This window comes from Bidens hawaiensis, unplaced genomic scaffold (genome assembly GCF_021521415.1).
Source record: "Bidens hawaiensis isolate Kalapana, Puna unplaced genomic scaffold, B.hawaiensis_p1.1 tig00033205_1, whole genome shotgun sequence".
Lineage (NCBI taxonomy): Eukaryota > Viridiplantae > Streptophyta > Magnoliopsida > Asterales > Asteraceae > Bidens > Bidens hawaiensis.
In genome coordinates, this window is record NW_027505283.1 from 1 (window position 1) to 17797 (window position 17797).

The 17797-nt window shown below is 32.8% G+C and overlaps 1 protein-coding gene and 1 pseudogene across 1 annotated transcript; both read right to left on the minus strand.

Moving 5' to 3' along the window:
• Positions 1-54: 54 nt before the first annotated feature.
• On the minus strand, positions 55-1782 carry LOC143612096 (uncharacterized). Its single transcript, XM_077086161.1, has 6 exons — positions 1779-1782; positions 1193-1351; positions 857-937; positions 644-769; positions 384-479; positions 55-146 (listed from the first exon to the last, which is right to left on the minus strand). The coding sequence occupies exons 1-6, from the start codon at positions 1780-1782 to the stop codon at positions 79-81; spliced, it is 534 nt and encodes a 177-aa protein (XP_076942276.1). The 3' UTR covers positions 55-78.
• Positions 1783-8203: 6421 nt separating this feature from the next.
• LOC143612084 (protein kinase STUNTED-like) lies at positions 8204-15759 on the minus strand (annotated as a pseudogene).
• Between the last annotated feature and the right edge of the window lie 2038 nt (positions 15760-17797).

Sequence of the window (17797 nt, forward strand, 5' to 3'; positions counted from 1 at the left end):
CTACTCTGGTTTCGTTGACGTCGGATGTGGAGAAATGTTACTAATCGTGTGCACAAAAGCCAAACCAAGTATGCATCGTTAAATAGCCAAAAGAGCAAACGTCAAGAATATTAACCAATCGTAGCGTCCTTCAAGTATATTGTAAGCTGCAATAACCACCAAACTTAATAAATCAAACTTATAATATTTTAACTTATACTAGACTGTTTAACTAAAAACTGTTATGACAGAGTTAAACAAACACGACCCACATTTTTATTCATGTAAAAAACATCAACTCCATCACGCGTGTAACACGACCCGTTTAAACAAATAACACGACCCGTTTAAACAAATATGTCAGAATTCTACACAAACAAATAAATAAATGAATGCGACCTTACCTTTGTTTGAACGATCTGCCGACAATGGTGGAGCTGGAGAAGATTGATTGTCCTTAAATCCAATGTTAAGGTCCTTGCAATCCATTCCAAGTGAACCTAACATTAAAAGCATTTAAAGCAATTTTATAAAAACTAATCTAAACTATTTAAAAAAATGATTTAGGAGGTCATGTATAACCATGTTGGACCCGGTTTCTTTGTGATTGATTCTTTTAACGACCCGTTAGTGATAAAACGTAAACATAAGTTTGCAGGCTTACATTCTCTAAAGCAAGGAGAAAATGTTAAGTTGAGAAGGTTATTGTAACCGGGCCTGCATTCGCATTTGTGAGTGAAAAAGGACGTCGATTCGCATGTCCCACCTCCACAATCAATCCATTGACACACTGAAGCAAAACATCATAGTCAATAACAATAAATAATCTAGAAAATATTGTAATGGCTAAAAGCTTTAAAATGAGAATTGTAAATACCATCAAAGATTGATCCATTCCCTCGGTTTTCCTTTTGTTGCACCGGCGGTGGCGCTTTTGAACATGAATAATCGAGTGTGCCTGCGATATATATAACTGTTAGCATTTATAAAGATGGTAATATAAAAAAGTTTACATATTTATTTGCGAATTTAGGGGTGTTAATTCGACAAGAATCAACAAATTTTGTCAGACACATGAAACCAAACATGACACAAGTATTGGCACCGTTTAAGCCAATATTTTTTATTTTAGCTTATCATATTAATACTCTAAAATTACAAATTTATAATAAAACAAACTAAACGTGTATAACTGAAGAAGGTTGAGACTTACAATTAGGAATGACACAGGGGAGAAATTTCAAATACTGATTAGAAGTGTTTGCTAATTGCTTCCAACCGGATGAGCATTCACATTCATATGGACTGGTGCTAGTATTCGAAGGCTTGCAAATTCCCTGACCACAATTCGCTTGTTTGCACACGTCATTCTCTGCACAATTCGCAACCAAAAAATCAAAAGACACATTGACTTTTTGTAAGTCAAATCTAGAAACTCAGTATCCAACATGCTTATAGGGTGTTAAACACTTAAACAGGTCATGTTTGTGGGTCAAACCAGACACGAACCCGAAAACTGAGTAAAGCATATTAACATGAACCCTACACGGGGTTTTAAGGGTTGACAAGAAAATGACCTGTTTAAATGGAAATTTTGTTTTATTTATTTTTTGGCATATTATAGTACTCTAAAATTAGAAATTTATAAGCCAAAATGCAAACAGGATAAAATAACAAAACACATAATTTAGAAACATAAGTATTAATTAACCGGTCAAGTTATGAACCGGACAGGTAGACCCAAACACAACACATTTAGCTAAACGTGTCCGCGGGTTCAACCCAAAAGTAAAACAAACCCATCTAGACTAAACTCAAGCCTGTTAATTCACACCCTAAACATGAATATGAATCTTGGAATAGCAATTATTCCACAAACTAAAAAGTTAGGAAACAAATGTTTGGCTTGTATTCACACATCTTAAACACAAACAAGAAAACGTTGACTTTTTTTGTAAGTCAAGCCTAGTTCTCAACATACATCACGGATATGAATCTTGAAAATAGTTATTTTCGTCACAAATTTATGATGAAATTACTCCATGAAATGATCAATTCCCAACTTTCACGGAAAATAAAACTAATTTTCTTCACCTTCAAATAGATTGCAAATTAATCCCACATATGATTAACTGCTTTGGTAAAGATTAAACAAGAAGAAAGGAGTTTAAGGATAAGTAAACTAACCGGCTCTGGTGAGTATACTCCATGGCTGCAAAAGAAGAAACAATAAGGGAAGAAAAAGAGTCATTTTGAAGAAGAAGAAGAAGAAGAAGAAGAAATAATGTGAAGGAGAAGAAGATGACTTTAAGTTACGTACCGTTGGATGCAATTAATGAATTGATTTGGGAAGGCCAACCGTGTGCCTACACTTTGACAAACCTATCTTATCTTTACTAATGTTGTTGGCAGTTATAAGTTTGACTTTGGATTCTTCGTCGAAAACGATATTAAGCAGAAAATGGAGGCGTCTTATAGCCGATACTTGGTTTGTTAGTTATTTGTTTTGGTCGGTTATTTCATATTGATGTTGTAAGTTACCTCGATTTTTGTTTGGTTACATAAACAGGAAAAAGTAAATCTAACTTTAAATGAGCAAAACCATTTTGTTAAATGGGTTATACTTTTCTTTTTAATTTTTCATCTCATTCATATCTATCCATGGGTCAAAATAATTTTGGGTAAAGGGTTATAATTTCCTTTATAATTTTCTAATTACTCAACTTATTTATTATACATATCTATGGGTCATGGATCAAAACAATTTTGACAAATGTGTTATAATTTCCCTTCTAATTTTCTAATCTCTCATTTCATTCATTATAGTTATCATGGATAATGAGTCAAAACAATTTTAACAAATGTTGTATATTGTTGTAAACTTTTAATGGTTCATCCCATTCTAATTTCTAAATTTGAGATTATAGACTTCTTACTATTTGTAGTATATATTTTATTTTCTTCTTACTTTAATTTTGTTCATTTCTTTAAAAAACATACCTTATTTATTTTTATTATTTAACAAATCTCGTGTAATACACGGGTTCAAAAACTAGTAGTAATAATAAATTATGTAATAGGGTGATGGTTCATTGATAAAGGGAAAACCTTTAAAAACATGCGTTTTAGATGGGGAGGTGTTGAGTTCAAGTTCCACATATGATAATAATTAAAAAAAAATTTGCCATTTAAAAAATGAAAAAAAAAAAAAGATTACCGTTATAACGTATTTATTATAATAAACACTATATACTTATATAGAGGTGTTAGGTTTAAGAGCATTCTCAGTTTATTCTCCATCTCCATCTCTATAATTACATTAAAACACAATTTTTTCTCTTTCATTTTCAATTAAATAATATTTTTTTATACTTTTATCACTACATTTTCTCTCATTCACTCACAACCACTTTAAAAAATATTAAAAAATTATAGAGGTGAACAGTGTGTTTCTTTAAATTTAACCATGAACAGTAACTTTTTCTCTCTCCTCTTCTCACAACCACTTTTAACTATCTCTAAAAAATGGAGAACTCCCTCACATAATTTGAAAAACCCAGCGGGAATGCTCTAAGAGCATTTTCAATCCATCATCTAAAAGTGTGTGAGGGGAGTTTGCAAAGTATGGGGTGAGATTTTGATTGGCTAGAGCGTTCCTAGTATGTCCTCTATTCTCATCTCTATAATTACACTACAAAACATTATAGTTTTCTTTTCTGTTCAATTAAATAATATTTTTTTATATATTTATCATTACAGTTTTATCTCTCAACTACTCACAACCAATTCAACAAAAATTAAAAAAACAAAGTTTTCCCAAATTTACAAAAAAAAATCACTACCTTTTCTCTCTCCATCCTATAATTTACATTCACAACCACTCAAGACCCCACCCTATAATTTGAAAACTTCCCTCACATAATTTTAGGGGATGGGTTGGGAATGCTCTAACATTGTGTTCCCAAGTTTTAGTTAAGAGAGGAAAGGAAGTAGATGGAAAGATTGAGATGGTTGTGCTCTCAAGTTTCATTTAAGAAGAGAAATGAAAAGATTGAAGAATATGTGTGTTTCCAAGTTTCATTATAGGAAAGAAAAAAAGGGATAGAAAAAGAAAAGGAAGAGAAATATAGTGTAAAATAAAGGTGATTGAATTCTTTCTAATTTGAAAAGAATTGAAAGGAAAGAAAGTGTGGGAAGAAAGAAAAGAGGAGGGAAAAGAAAGAGAAAAGAAAGGAAAGGAAAACCATTCATTTCCTTTCCTTTCTCTCGTCAATGAGACTCCGGAGAGGGAAAAAGTATTAATTTTTTGTAAATTTGTGGAAACTTTGTTTGCCTCTATATATTTTTTAATATTTGTTGAATTGGTTGGGAGTGATGAGAGAGAAAACTGTAATGATAAATGTATAAAAAATATTATTTAATTTAGCATGAGAGAAAAATATAATGTTATTTAGTATAACTATAACGAGGGAGAAGGAGACGGGAATGCTCTAAAAATAGCAAATAGCATGTGAACGTCTGGATGTTAAGGAAACATCGCCTCCTCCAATAGTACAGCGTACCCTTCTTTCTAGTTGAAAGTTAAGTCCCTCGGCAAAAGAAAAAATTGTATAGAATTAAGTACGGGTTTGTGTGAGCCTTCCAAACAAATCCAACTATAAGTCATTTTTGTAACAGTATAGCCTATGTTGTGTAGGTAAAGTGAGACGAAGCATCACAATATACTATTGTATACGCACGAAGCATCACAATATACTATTGTATACGCTATACACTAAGTTCTAATGGAGAAGATATATATACATAATATACTATTGTAATCAAAAACTTAATAATGCAATGAATGAAACTTCAAATGTTGGTGCTCAACTGTAATGAATTATTATTAAAAACGACGTTTCGTAATTTCTTATATTTAAAATGACTCAAATTAGAAAATTGGGCGTGTCATTGTAAAGGGTTAGACATACTATATAATTGGATGACACAATTAGTAATCAATAATGTATCACTCTTTAAACACGTCATTTAAAAAAAAATGTGATAGCAAAACGTTGTTATCTTTGATCATATCACGGCGTTATTTTAGAGTTATATTAGACAATGTTTGTGTAAATAAGCATTTTGTTTTGTACTACACATAGTATTTTACCAAACCTAATCAAGCATACACAACCCGAACAAATTTGGTATCGAAACCGATATTCATATGAGGCTTTTGAATTCGATACGAGTCGTTCTAATAATTTCCATTTTCGATAGCGAAGCTGTATTGTAACTCAGCCTTACTTTGTAACTCACAACTTTATTTTTAAAAATTTTATTTGCTAGATATGATATTAATGTAAACAATATTTTTTTACATATATATAAAAGGGTTTAAATAAGAATAAGGAGTTTCTTATGAATGGTAAAAACCAATAGATTTTTGACATATGGTATTATAACATATGTATATATATATATATATGTATATATATATATACAGGCAAAGTATAGAATGAAAACCTATTTGAGTTGTGAAAAACCCGTGAAAACCCTATGTAACATCGTTTTTTTTTTGCACACGTAATATATGCTGTAACATTTAATACAAAACATCGAAAACATAAAAAAATGTTTTGCTATTTTTTTTTACATTTTTTACTAATTTTTATATATGTTTTCAAGAGAGAGAAAGTGTAAGTTTTCTTTTATATTTTTTATTAACTTTAATTGTAGACCACACAATTTAATCTTTAATTAAAAACATACTGATAAGAATGAGTTTCTAGAGTTTTCACAACTCAAGTGGGTTTTTATTCTAACCTAACCCCATATATATATATATATATATATATATATATATATATATATATATATATATATATATATATATATATATATATATATATATATATCAACATTGGACGTCGTTTACTACATAATAATGTTTTTAATGACTTACCATAGTTTGAATCCTTAAGCATGGCTACTAGGGGTGCAAACGAGTCGAGCCGAACCCGAGCTTAACTAGGCTCGAGCTCGGCTCGTTTATCTTACACAGAGCTCGAGTTCGAGCTTTATTTTCAAAGCTCGAGCTCGGCTCGTGAGTAGATTTTCAAACTCAAGCTCGGCTCGGGCTCGGCTCGTTTACTATACATCAACTATTTTTTATATAATTATAATTATTTTTATATATTTTTTTCTATTATAACATTATGTATAAAATAATATATATTATTTAGTTATTTTTATTTATTTTTTCATAACATTATATATATTAATTAATAATTATTAAATATATATATATATATATATATATATATATATTAAAAAATTATAAAAGTCACAGGCTCGTTTAGGCTCGCGAGCCGGCTCGAGCTCGATAAGTGAAGCTCGGGCTCGGGCTCGTTTATTAAATGAGCTTATTTTTTAGGCTTGGGCTCGAGCTCGATTAAGCTCGACTCGATCGAGCTTTTTAACAAGCCGATCTTGAGTAGCTTGGCTCATTTGCACCCGTAATGCGTACTAGTTTATAAATGAAACCCATAAAACTTCAGTTATCGTGATTTTGCATAATATTGGACGTTCTAATACTTTAAGAACATATTGGACCAACTAGCATTTGCCCAAAAGTAGCCAAAACCAGCCCATATGCCATGTGCATGTGCTATTTTTCCTAACATTTTAAGATTTATTTTAAATTACAGAAAAATTAGATTTTATTAACTTGGTTACTATTGCATTAGTAAACCCTTTTATTAATTGCATGTCTTTTAGGTTGGCTGATAATAATTCTATCTTAAAAAATTGATGACACTGATATCACCCTTCACACGATTTGTTTGTTTTCATTTGACCTTGTTGAAAAAAAAAATAACCTCGATAAGTTTTTTTCGATTTCAAACTAATGATTTTGAGTTTTTAATCGAAAAGGTGATACGAGTCGATTTATGTAAACTTATCTCGAAACCATGCTTCAAATTGAAAAAATTAGCGTGACTAGTTTTTGATTTAATAAAGTATTTTTTGATTCTCATGCTTTTAGCGGTATGGTTGGCAATTCATCTTAGCTAATTTAATAATACAATACATTTTTTATAAAGATAAAAATATAAAAAAATACGGACACGCCACATCGATAATAAGATAAAATTAATTGCTGCCAATGACCTTTGGCTAAACGATAGAGCTTATCAATTTCAAAACAGTTTCTTTTAACCACAATACCTACATTTCTAACACGTTTAATAACCAGTCTATGTCAATGACTCAAAGTTGTACCAAAATTAAACATCACCATACAACAACTTGTTTCAAATTGAATTAAAATATAGTTTTAACTCTAAATCGTTTATAAATTACCCATTTAAACTTCTACAGCTTGATTAGAACCTGCCAATCCATTTTAACCTTCTTACATACTTTTTCATGTGTCTAAGATTAGATTTTGCATCTTTACATAAGTTGAAAATATGAACTATTGATTTCAACCACCGAATATCTTATAAAAATTTAAAAGGTCCATGTCACAAAATTATTTAAAGTTACAAAAACAAAATCTAACACGTACAAACTTCCTCTGTTTATTCCTGTAGGCTGTGGCAGTGTGCCACCTCCATAGGACGTAGCAACCCAATATTACACGCAACATTTTTCTAGATTTTACCATAAAAGAAATTAATTAATAATAATAATAACATTAATTAAATAGTTGCGTTATTTCAAAACATTTTACATTGAAAACTGAATTGTACGTATGCATTGATTATTCAATGAGATAATGGAGTAGACGGTTATGCAATCTTCTTATATATCACTTAAAAGTAAAGTTACAATGATTTCGTAATTCTAACATATTCATAGTTATGAAATGAACATCCCTTGGTAAGTTAAAAAGAAGCAATTCCTGCTAGGCTCGAGATTCCAAGCATTCAATTTTTTGATGGTTTGCGGGATTCGATCGCAAACCAAACAAAACAAAATCAGCTCAACCCGTTGGCAATTGGCAAACCGGTAAACAAAACAGATTGGTTTGTCGTTTCTCAAAACCAATTTGAACCGGACCATAAACTATGAGTCTATGACCATATCAACTTGAAATCCAATTAGATATATATCAATTTATCAAGTACAAAAGTTACGAAACACAACAGAATTAGATTTTATTACCTAAAAATCCATGTTTGATCACCCAAAACAGAAATAATAATAATAATAATAAATAAAAAAAAAAGCTCACTGTGGTCATCAGTTTCTAACTTTTTAACTGACAAGGGAGGAGGAGGTCTAAGTCTTTTTAACACACCCACCAAACAACCTCTCATCCAACCCACATCCAATGGCTCTCAACACTCTCATCTCAAAACACTATATTCATTTATTATTCTTATTCATTATTACTTATTCACATGTTAATCAAAGCTCGATGATCGGCTCCATCGGCCTCGAAGGTAATCCTCTATCGAGATGCTTTCCTCAACACTACTCATGGAAAGTGACGAGTCTTCGATATCAAGCAACGCCAGGTTCAAATGTGACCTTAGATTCGACTGTGAAAACCCGTCATCTTCCTACCCGTCCGTTTCTTCGGGAATGTTGGTTATTTGTAGTCTTGCGTCTGACCCGACTGTTGTATCGAGTTCTTGTCGGGCCCATTTTGTCACCTCCACGTCACCTTGAAGTAGTTTTAGAATCTGCACGTGAATGAATGCGATTAATCTCGAGTTGATAAAGTTAAAAAACATCAATCTTAACTTGGGCACCCGTTTAACCCGTTTATCTGAACGTGTAAAATGGATTAACCCATTGTATCTAAATGTGTCAAAACTGATTGACGAGTAGTCATCAAGTTGTAAATACGCAAAACGGGCTGGTGGGTCATAAACTTGTAATAAACGGGTTAAATGGATCGTAAACGGGTTGGCGGGTCAACCTGTGCAATTATCAAGTCAACCCGCTTGACCCACCTGTTATGAGCAGAACAAGAAAACTCACAGTGGTGATTTGGGGCCGAGCCCGCGGTACACGTCTGATACAAAGCATAGCAGCAAGAGCCATCCGCTCCATTTGGTCAACATCATAGTCAGCGCCCAAAATCGGGTCCAACAATCGTGCAAATTTCGCACTGTTCAGAATCGGCTTTGCCTACACAAAACCAATTTCTCTTTTATTACTTCTAACGCAAGCGACCGAAAAAAGAAACCTATTTGAAATTATTATTATTATTATTACATACCCATATAACCAAACTCTCTTCACCCTTTGGATATTTATTGCTTATCGGTTTCCTTCCAGTAAGAAGCTCAAGAAGCACAACACCGAATGCATAAACATCTATTTTCTCGGTAACTTTTCCGTGCATTAGATACTCAGGAGCTAAATAACTGCATTGAATAAATGGAGGAATATTATTTTGGTTATTTTAGTTTTTATAAAAAGTTTTAACGCGAAAATTGGAAGTTAAATGAAGATGCAAACCCGAATGTGCCAGCAACATCGGCAGAGGTTATATGCAGCCCGGTTGGTGTAGCCCACTTTGCAAGACCGAAATCAGAGAGCTGGAAGTAAACAAAACAACATGACTAACTTAAAAATAGTATATATATTAAGGGTGTGAGTTTTTGACACGACACGAATCTAACATGAAATTAATGAGTTTGGGTTTAATCAAATACGTTTGGATCGATTTTGAGTTGAACCAGAAAACATGTTTAGCTAAACACGTCATTCGAAAACTAAAAGTAACAAGACTAACTTATGTCAAATTCGAAAACTAAACCGTCAGGTTTTGTAGTTTAATCATAATTGTTTCATATACATTTATATTTTTGTTTGTAAATTTATAATTTATAGGTAATATATGCCAAAAATATAAAAAATAATTTTTCAGGTAAAACGACCGAAAAAACCAAAGCGAATTATAAATATAATTCGGTTTTCATTTCCACAAATCTTGCATAATCGAATAATAACCGGGTGTGTTGGATAACCGAATAAATCAGTTGAATTCGGTTCAGTTAGACACATTTCTATTTCGGATTGGTTTGGTTTTCGATTAGGGCAGAAAAACTTCAAAACTGAATAAACCAGTATCCGAACGATGAACACCCCTATCGTGTACATGTCAACCCGTGAATAAGTGAGTCATGTTCAAGTCCACGTGTCTGTCATGATTTCAGCCTCTCACGTTCATGTCATGTGCAGGTTCGGCCCACACACGACCAATTTCACATAACTAAACATAAATCCAAGCACCCAATTAACCTATAGCAAAAATATCAAGATAAATCACCTGTGGCTCAAAATCTTCAGATAATAATATGTTTGAAGATTTAACATCCCTGTGGATCACGGGTTTATCACATTTACTATGCAAATAAGCGAGTGCTTCAGCGACACCCATAGCAACTTTATACCGTTCACTCCATCCAAATTTGGCATCTTTTTTATTCCCTGGTTTGATAAAAGTAATATCAAGAATTATTTACACAAAAATGAAAAATTAACATGTGAATAACATGATAAACGAGCATACCATGCAAATTATCTTCAAGGCTTCCTCTTGAAAGAAGATCATAAACTAAAAGGAGCTTGTTGTCTTCAAAACAAAAGCCGAAAAGGGATATAATATTTTCATGATGTAAAGTGGTAATAATCTCAATTTCTAACACGAATTCTTTCAGTGCGTCTTCAGAAGTTTTCAGAATTTTAACAGCAAGTTCACGTCCGTCAGAAAGACAGCCTTGGTACACCTCACTGTTGCCTCCTTTACTGATAACTTTTTCTGAAATTCAATTAAATAATCGTATAAGGAAACCATGTATTTCATATATGATGGACATTTTGCAATAAACCATGAAAAGAAAAGTTTAATATCACAAAAAACCAGTACATGGTAAACTGTATTGGTAATCAGATAATTTGCTATTTTTGCAAGAAAAGAAAAGTTTAATATCATAAAAAACCAATATACAAAGAAAAGTTTAATATCATAAAAAACCAATATACTTTCTTATTTTCACGAAAAAGTTACCCAACTTAATCTTGTTACATAAAAGTCCCTCAACATGTAAAAAATACGCAAAAAAAGTCAAGTAAACTAATTTTAGCTATTAAAATCCTTAAGTTTGTCTAAAATGCATGTACCTGTGAGTTTTTTCTTAATTGATCAAAATTTAATAAAGTGACCTTCAACAATTTTGCAAAAAAGTTAAAAACATCTTAGTTTTTAATCAATATAAAAGTTAACAAGTTATAATTCGTAAAAAAAATAATAATAATAATAATTCAAAGATATGTGCATTTTAGACGTATTTAGGACCTTTAGTATACAACAACTGGTTTCATGAATTTTTCATGATTTTATACAAGTCGAGTGACTTTTTTTTGTAAAAATAAGAAAGTATAGCGGTTTTTTTTATAGTATTAAACCAAAAAAAACAAACTTGTGTTGATATTTTACAGAATTTTCATACTTTGTTGCTATAATTAGATAATGAAGCATAATATCTTATTATATATGCAAAAAGTCCTATACTATTAACTATAAATTGAATATAAACACAATGAAAAGAACAAACCAGGATTGAAGTTCATAGTAGCTTCCGCGAGTTTTCGAAACTTAAACAACCGACAACTACTCAAGTACTTCTCATGAAATCCCTCCAACTCTTTTGGTAAACCAAACGAATCATTATTAACCGAACAGCACGAATCCGATTGATACTCGTCATCATTAACAACCATAGCTCCATTTTCACCATCTAAACATCCATCTTTCTTCTCATCACTCGAATCTGAGTTTGTAATCATTAACTGGTTTCTAACCGGCAACCTTAAAGCCCATTGGACCACTGAGATCTTACGGGCCGGTGATCTATCAGATGAAAGCCTGTTTGAAGAAATAGCCCGACGAAGTAAAGGCCAACCAAGTGTCAGTTCGGATGAGCTTTTAGAAGCTTTTAGATTTTGTACAGGTACTAAAGCCATATTATTGTCATCATCAGTGTCTTCAAGAACACAAGCAGTGGTCGGAAGAACCGAATCGGGTGAGCAAATTGAACAAGTGTATTTGGGTTTTGCTGACGATGAATCTGAATTTTTGCAAGCAATTTGATTGCATTTATCTTCTTTATCTCCATTTTTCAGTAATTTAGGATTCAAACTTAATGATTTGTGGAATACACTAAATAATGTATTTTTATGATGATGTGAACCCCCTGCAAAATAAACAATTTGAGTGTTAAAAAACGTTAAACAGAAACCAGTGTTTTTCATAACCAGACCGGACAACGACCGTTCGCCTTATCGGTTCACTGGGTGTACCGGATTTAAAAACCAAATAACGTCAAAAATAATATAAAAATTATAACTATATATACGGGAAGGTTCTGTGCAGAAAAGACTCAAAGAGTGCTTTGTGCCCTGCTTGCGGTGCGCGCATATAATGTATATATGTGTGAACCCTCGGGTGGGCAAAAGTAAAATTGCACTAATTTTGACGTTATTTTACTAATTTCGTGAAATAACGTTAAAAGTGATGGAAGGTTAATCAAGCATCATGTGGTGGCGTTGATAGCCGAAAGACAAGGGTACATGCACCAATCAGCCGGCGTCCCGATGATTGAGTGCTATGCGCCTTATGTAATATGTCCAAGGCTTGATGCAAAACTACTATCGAGCCGGGGGTCTCACCGGAAGCAGCCTCTCTATCCCCATGGAGTAGAGGTAAGGCTGTCTACATCTTACCCTCCTCAGACCCTACCATAGCTTTGCTATTGGTGGGATATACTGAGTACGATGATGATGATGATGATGAATCATTAATTTTTCAAAGTTAAAAAAGTTTTAAGTACAATAAAATTGTAAAATGCAATATTATTCATCTCTTTTAACATGAATAAAAATACATAAAAAAATTCTTTTATTTATAGAAATCAGCATATAGCATATGTGTCGGTTCTGTATATCATGTGTAGGTATTACATACACATAACTTGTTAGGTAAACATTTAAAAGTTCAAAAAAAAAAAAGAGAAAGAAACATATAATAAATTTTTTAATGTATATCACAGACATTTGTATGTAAAGATCAAAAGTTTTCAAAAATATAAACCATTTGATAGAAAAATTTATAGATTTAGATTCTCTCTCTCACTAAATATATATAAAAATCATGTCTTGATGTGAATTTTCAACTTTAATAAAGTATTAAGAATTAAATAAATAAAATATAAACTCTTGTGTAATAATGATTCATAAAATGATATTTTAAAGGGAAAAAAAGCATTTTTAAAAAATGTAAATCTGGTCCCAAGAAACAGTAATTGTGTGTGTTTTAACTTTTCACCTTTAGCACCGACATTTGATGGTGATGAAGCTGAGTCTCTATGAAACACCACTTTCCCATTATTAACAGCAACTACTGAACAATCCTTCGAAAGCTTTCTAGCACAGTACTTAGCTAAACAGCATGATGATCTCATTGCATGATGTGTTCTTGCAGTCCCAACTATAACCTCGTCCGCATCGTAAGATTTCACCTCTCGCGCAATAATCTTCCTTATGGAACTCCCCCGGCATATCTTCAACTTAAGATCCACCTGCAATTCCGCAAAACCATCAAATACCCAGTTCAAATTCACCCAAATTTCACTTAAATTCAATGAAAGTCAACTGCTTTAGGTTACAAAAACCGTCGTAAACTGCGAGAATCGAGTCGAAAGCTTTCACTAGAGACAACAGTGAAGATTTTCCATCTGAATTCAATACTTCATCATCATCATCATCATCATCATCATCATCGTACTCAGTATATCCCACCAATAGCAAAGCTATGGTAGGGTCTGAGGAGGGTAAGATGTAGACAGCCTTACCTCTACCCCATGGGGATAGAGAGGCTGCTTCCGGTGAGATCCCCGGCTCGATAGTAGTTTTGCATCAAGCCTTGGACATATTACATAAGGCACATAGCACTCAATCATCGGGACGCCGGCTGATTGGTGCATGTACCCTTGTCTTTCGGCTATCAACGCCACCACATGATGCCTGATTAACCTTCCATCACTTTTAACGTTATTTTCACAAAATTAGTAAAATAACGTCAAAATTAGTGCAATTTTACTTTTGCCCACCCGAGGGTTCACACATATATACATTATATGCGCGCACCGCAAGCAAGGCACCTGAATTCAATACTTCTGACACAAAAAACAAAAACCCATTTCAACATAAACTAGGGGTATGCGGTAAACCGAAAAGTCCAAACTGAAAAAACCGAACCAAAACAAAAGTGTACTAAAAACCGAAAAAACGAACCAAACCAAATTATTAAATTTTTAATTTTTAGCTTAGGTAATTTATAAGAACTTAATAAATATTTAACTCAACTATTTTATTTTATTTTATTTTTGCCAAATGTATATTAATCAATTAGTCAATAATTAACAAATTACTTATAACTAAAATCATTATTTTAATCTTAAAATTTTCAAGCTCAAATGGCAAAAACCAAAAACGAATGGTTTCAAAAATCCAATTTTTAGGCCAAAATCGACCCAAACCAAAACCGTGCATACCCCTAACATAAACCATTGAAACCAACACATTAACAATATCAGCAAATTAATAATAATAATAATAATAATAATAATAATAATTGAATTAAAGTATTAAAGTACCATTATTTGCTAAAACATGAAGAGCAATGACTCGATCACCAGGATGAGCTGCTTTGACCAAAGCCCAGGTCAACAATTCTCTGCTATCGGAATCTAATTTTAACTCCGACGACTACTGTACGACCTCCGGCGAGCTCGGATTGAGTCATGGGTACGGTCACTTTACTGTTAATTGCTTCTTCTTAAAAGTTTGGGAGTGAATTAAGTGGTGAATTTGGTGGGTTCATGTTTTAGGGTTGAGAAATTAGAGTGTGTTTGGTCTGTTGAAGAGGATCAAGAGAGGTGGCTTTAATTGAACAACTTGTTGGTTCTACCTACTATTATTAATTTATTATTATTATTATTTTACTTTTTTTATAAAAAGAATATTTGGAATTGTATAAGATTTGGGTGCTAAAGAAAATGAGGAAAATGTTTATATGATGATGGTGATGTTCTTCTCGCCACTTGCAAGTTGCAACTTTGTTAATAAATTAATATTAATGATATGTATAGAAAAAATAAACAAAACTTATGGATACTTGCATCGATAGCAAGATTAGGAAATTAATATTTAATTGGCAATAATGATGATATTAATAATTATTATTAATATTGTTTAAATATTAGTTTTTTTTTGAACGACAAATTTCATTAAAAAAGCTAGCAAGACGCTAGAAACCAAAACACAACCAAGAAATGATTACAATATAAAATTACACCAATTGATCCATCTAATGCTTCTAAGAGGAGAACGATTCTTGATCCATAGATAACCCAACGATTTTATATCCTTCGTTATTTTGGATATGCAAACCGGTTTGTTGGAGAAGATGAGATCATTTCTTGCCTTCCAAATACACCAACAAGCGACTAGAACAATACTAATTAACACCTTACTTTTGAGATGGCCCAAATCACTCATTTCATGAACTTTGAGGAGATCGGCCACCGAGAAAGCATAGATAGGAGGTAGATGACACCAAGTACTGACTCCTTGCCAAACAACCGAGGCAACAAAGCAAGACGTAAAGAGATGTTCACTTGTTTCCTCATGCTCCCCACACAATCTACACATCGTTGATCCCACTTCAATGTTTCTTTTAGAAAGCGCTTTTAGAGAGTAAATCCTCTCCATTTCGGCCCTCCATGCATGAATATTAACTTTTTTAGGAACCCAACTATTTCACTTCATGACAAACGAGACGGGAGAGTTGGATGAATCAGACAACAACTTCTTCATAGTCGCAACCGAAAAAATTCCAGAAGAACCATTTAACCATACCCATCGATCTGGGCTATTGGCGACCCTCACATGCAACAGCACACTCACATGCAACAGCATGTTTAGACATATTGCCAAATCTAAATTTTCTTCGTGAGTTAAAGATCTCCTCTTCCAACGCCATGTCCACACAATATTGTCTCCGATTCAATCATAACACCTCCCTACTAAACAAGTCTTATCCTTTTCCAACGCAAACAAATTAGGGAAGGTTAACCGAAGCGGCTCCGACCCGATCCATTTGTTGTTATAAGTGTTCTTGTGCTACATCTAGTGTTGCTCAAGAGCAAGACTATAGATCACATTCAAAGGTTGTTAAGGGATTGTTTAAAAATACAACTCTCAAAAATCCTGGTTGTTTTTTTGAGAGTGTAAAGCATCAAATCCTTATCAACAAGAGCACAGACAGTATTAAGAAGAGCTTAAGGGTTGAGAATTTTATTATAGGAGTTTCATAACTGAGGAAAGTGTTACTAATGCTCTCATGAATAATGAAACTCAAATACCTCTCTCTACTTGGTGGTCTGAGTGGGACGAAGGATAGTTGTGGACAGGTGTCCCCAAAGTTGAAGGGCTAACAAGAAAATATCCACAAAAAAAAGGATTAGACGGACTATCTAATCTGAGCATCTTGTTTCAGACGGTCCGTACCAGGGTTTGCATGAGTATGGTGGCTTTGAGAGTTAGATGGCTAATCCTAACAATTGTGTGATGTTTCGTCTAATGAATTAGTTTGCAATGTTATCTTTTACAACACGACCCTAATGTGTCACAGCTTCGTGGAGGCTCATCCAGTCGACTTTGGTTATAAAAGAAGGTCCATGCATGAAATTTTCATGCACAAAGCCAATTAAAATCATCTTCAATCCTTTGTATTCTCAAAATCAAATGTTTTTGGTGCGCTTCTTCATTGTGAAGTAAGTTGCTAGTAGTAAAAGTTCTATTCATCCGTAAGCCTTGTTTGCAATAGTGAAGCTTCTACCCTAGAGTTATCAAAGCTTTGAGCAGTTAAGTTAGCTATTAGCATGCTTTGAGATAAAGTTAACAACTTGCCATGTTAATTTAATTTTATAATAAGCTAAGTTTTGGTCATGGTTAATGCTAAGCCAGAATCAGAAAAAAATGCTAAGCATGAGAAAGCATGTGCTGAGAATCATCATGTCTTCATTCCTTTTGTCTTTGATACATTTGAGTCCCTTGCCCCCGAAGCCATTACGTTAATGAAAAGAGTTCAGCGGGCCGTGCACATTAACTTTTCGACGCCAGAGAACTATAACTTTATTTTTCAGTATGATCGAATTTGGCATTTAAAATAGAGGTAGCGACGCAGCTTGTTGCCCACTTACCCGCCACTATATTGTAATTGGATCATTTTGTTCAATAGAATTACACATTGGTTTAAAAAATCATCATAACCTTGTAAAAAAGTGTGTAAAACCATTCTAATTGAATTTACAAATCCTGTTGGTATGTTAACGATAGTATAAACAAATAAACATGTTGGTGTTAATGATCATATTCAAGCAAACCATGACTATCCAGATGATTAGACGGGCCACCTAGTCATTTTGATGGTTTGTCTATTCATACTGACGGTCCATTAAATGTTTGCTTTAGAACCAAGTTTATTTAATAATTCGATAGATAATCTAATGTGAAGGCGAACACTAATTTGGCTCGTTTAAAGACAAAAATGTAAAATTTTATGTTATAAGTTACAAGGTTTTGAACATGTAAATGAACATAATCTTTTACACAAGGTTTCAACCTATAAATCTAGTTCATCTAAAGGTCTATATCTTAAAAGTATATCCCATTATGATTTAGATGATTGATATCGACCTATGGTTTAAGTATAGGTCAAAGAACCTAAAAGTGAGTACGTTTAACT

Coding starts and splice junctions, on each gene's coding strand:
- LOC143612096 (XM_077086161.1), bottom strand. Junction 938..1,192: donor CCCCTGTGTCATTCCTAATT/GTAAGTCTCAAC, acceptor TATATATCGCAG/GCACACTCGATTATTCATGT. Junction 770..856: donor GAATGGATCAATCTTTGATG/GTATTTACAATT, acceptor GTTTTGCTTCAG/TGTGTCAATGGATTGATTGT.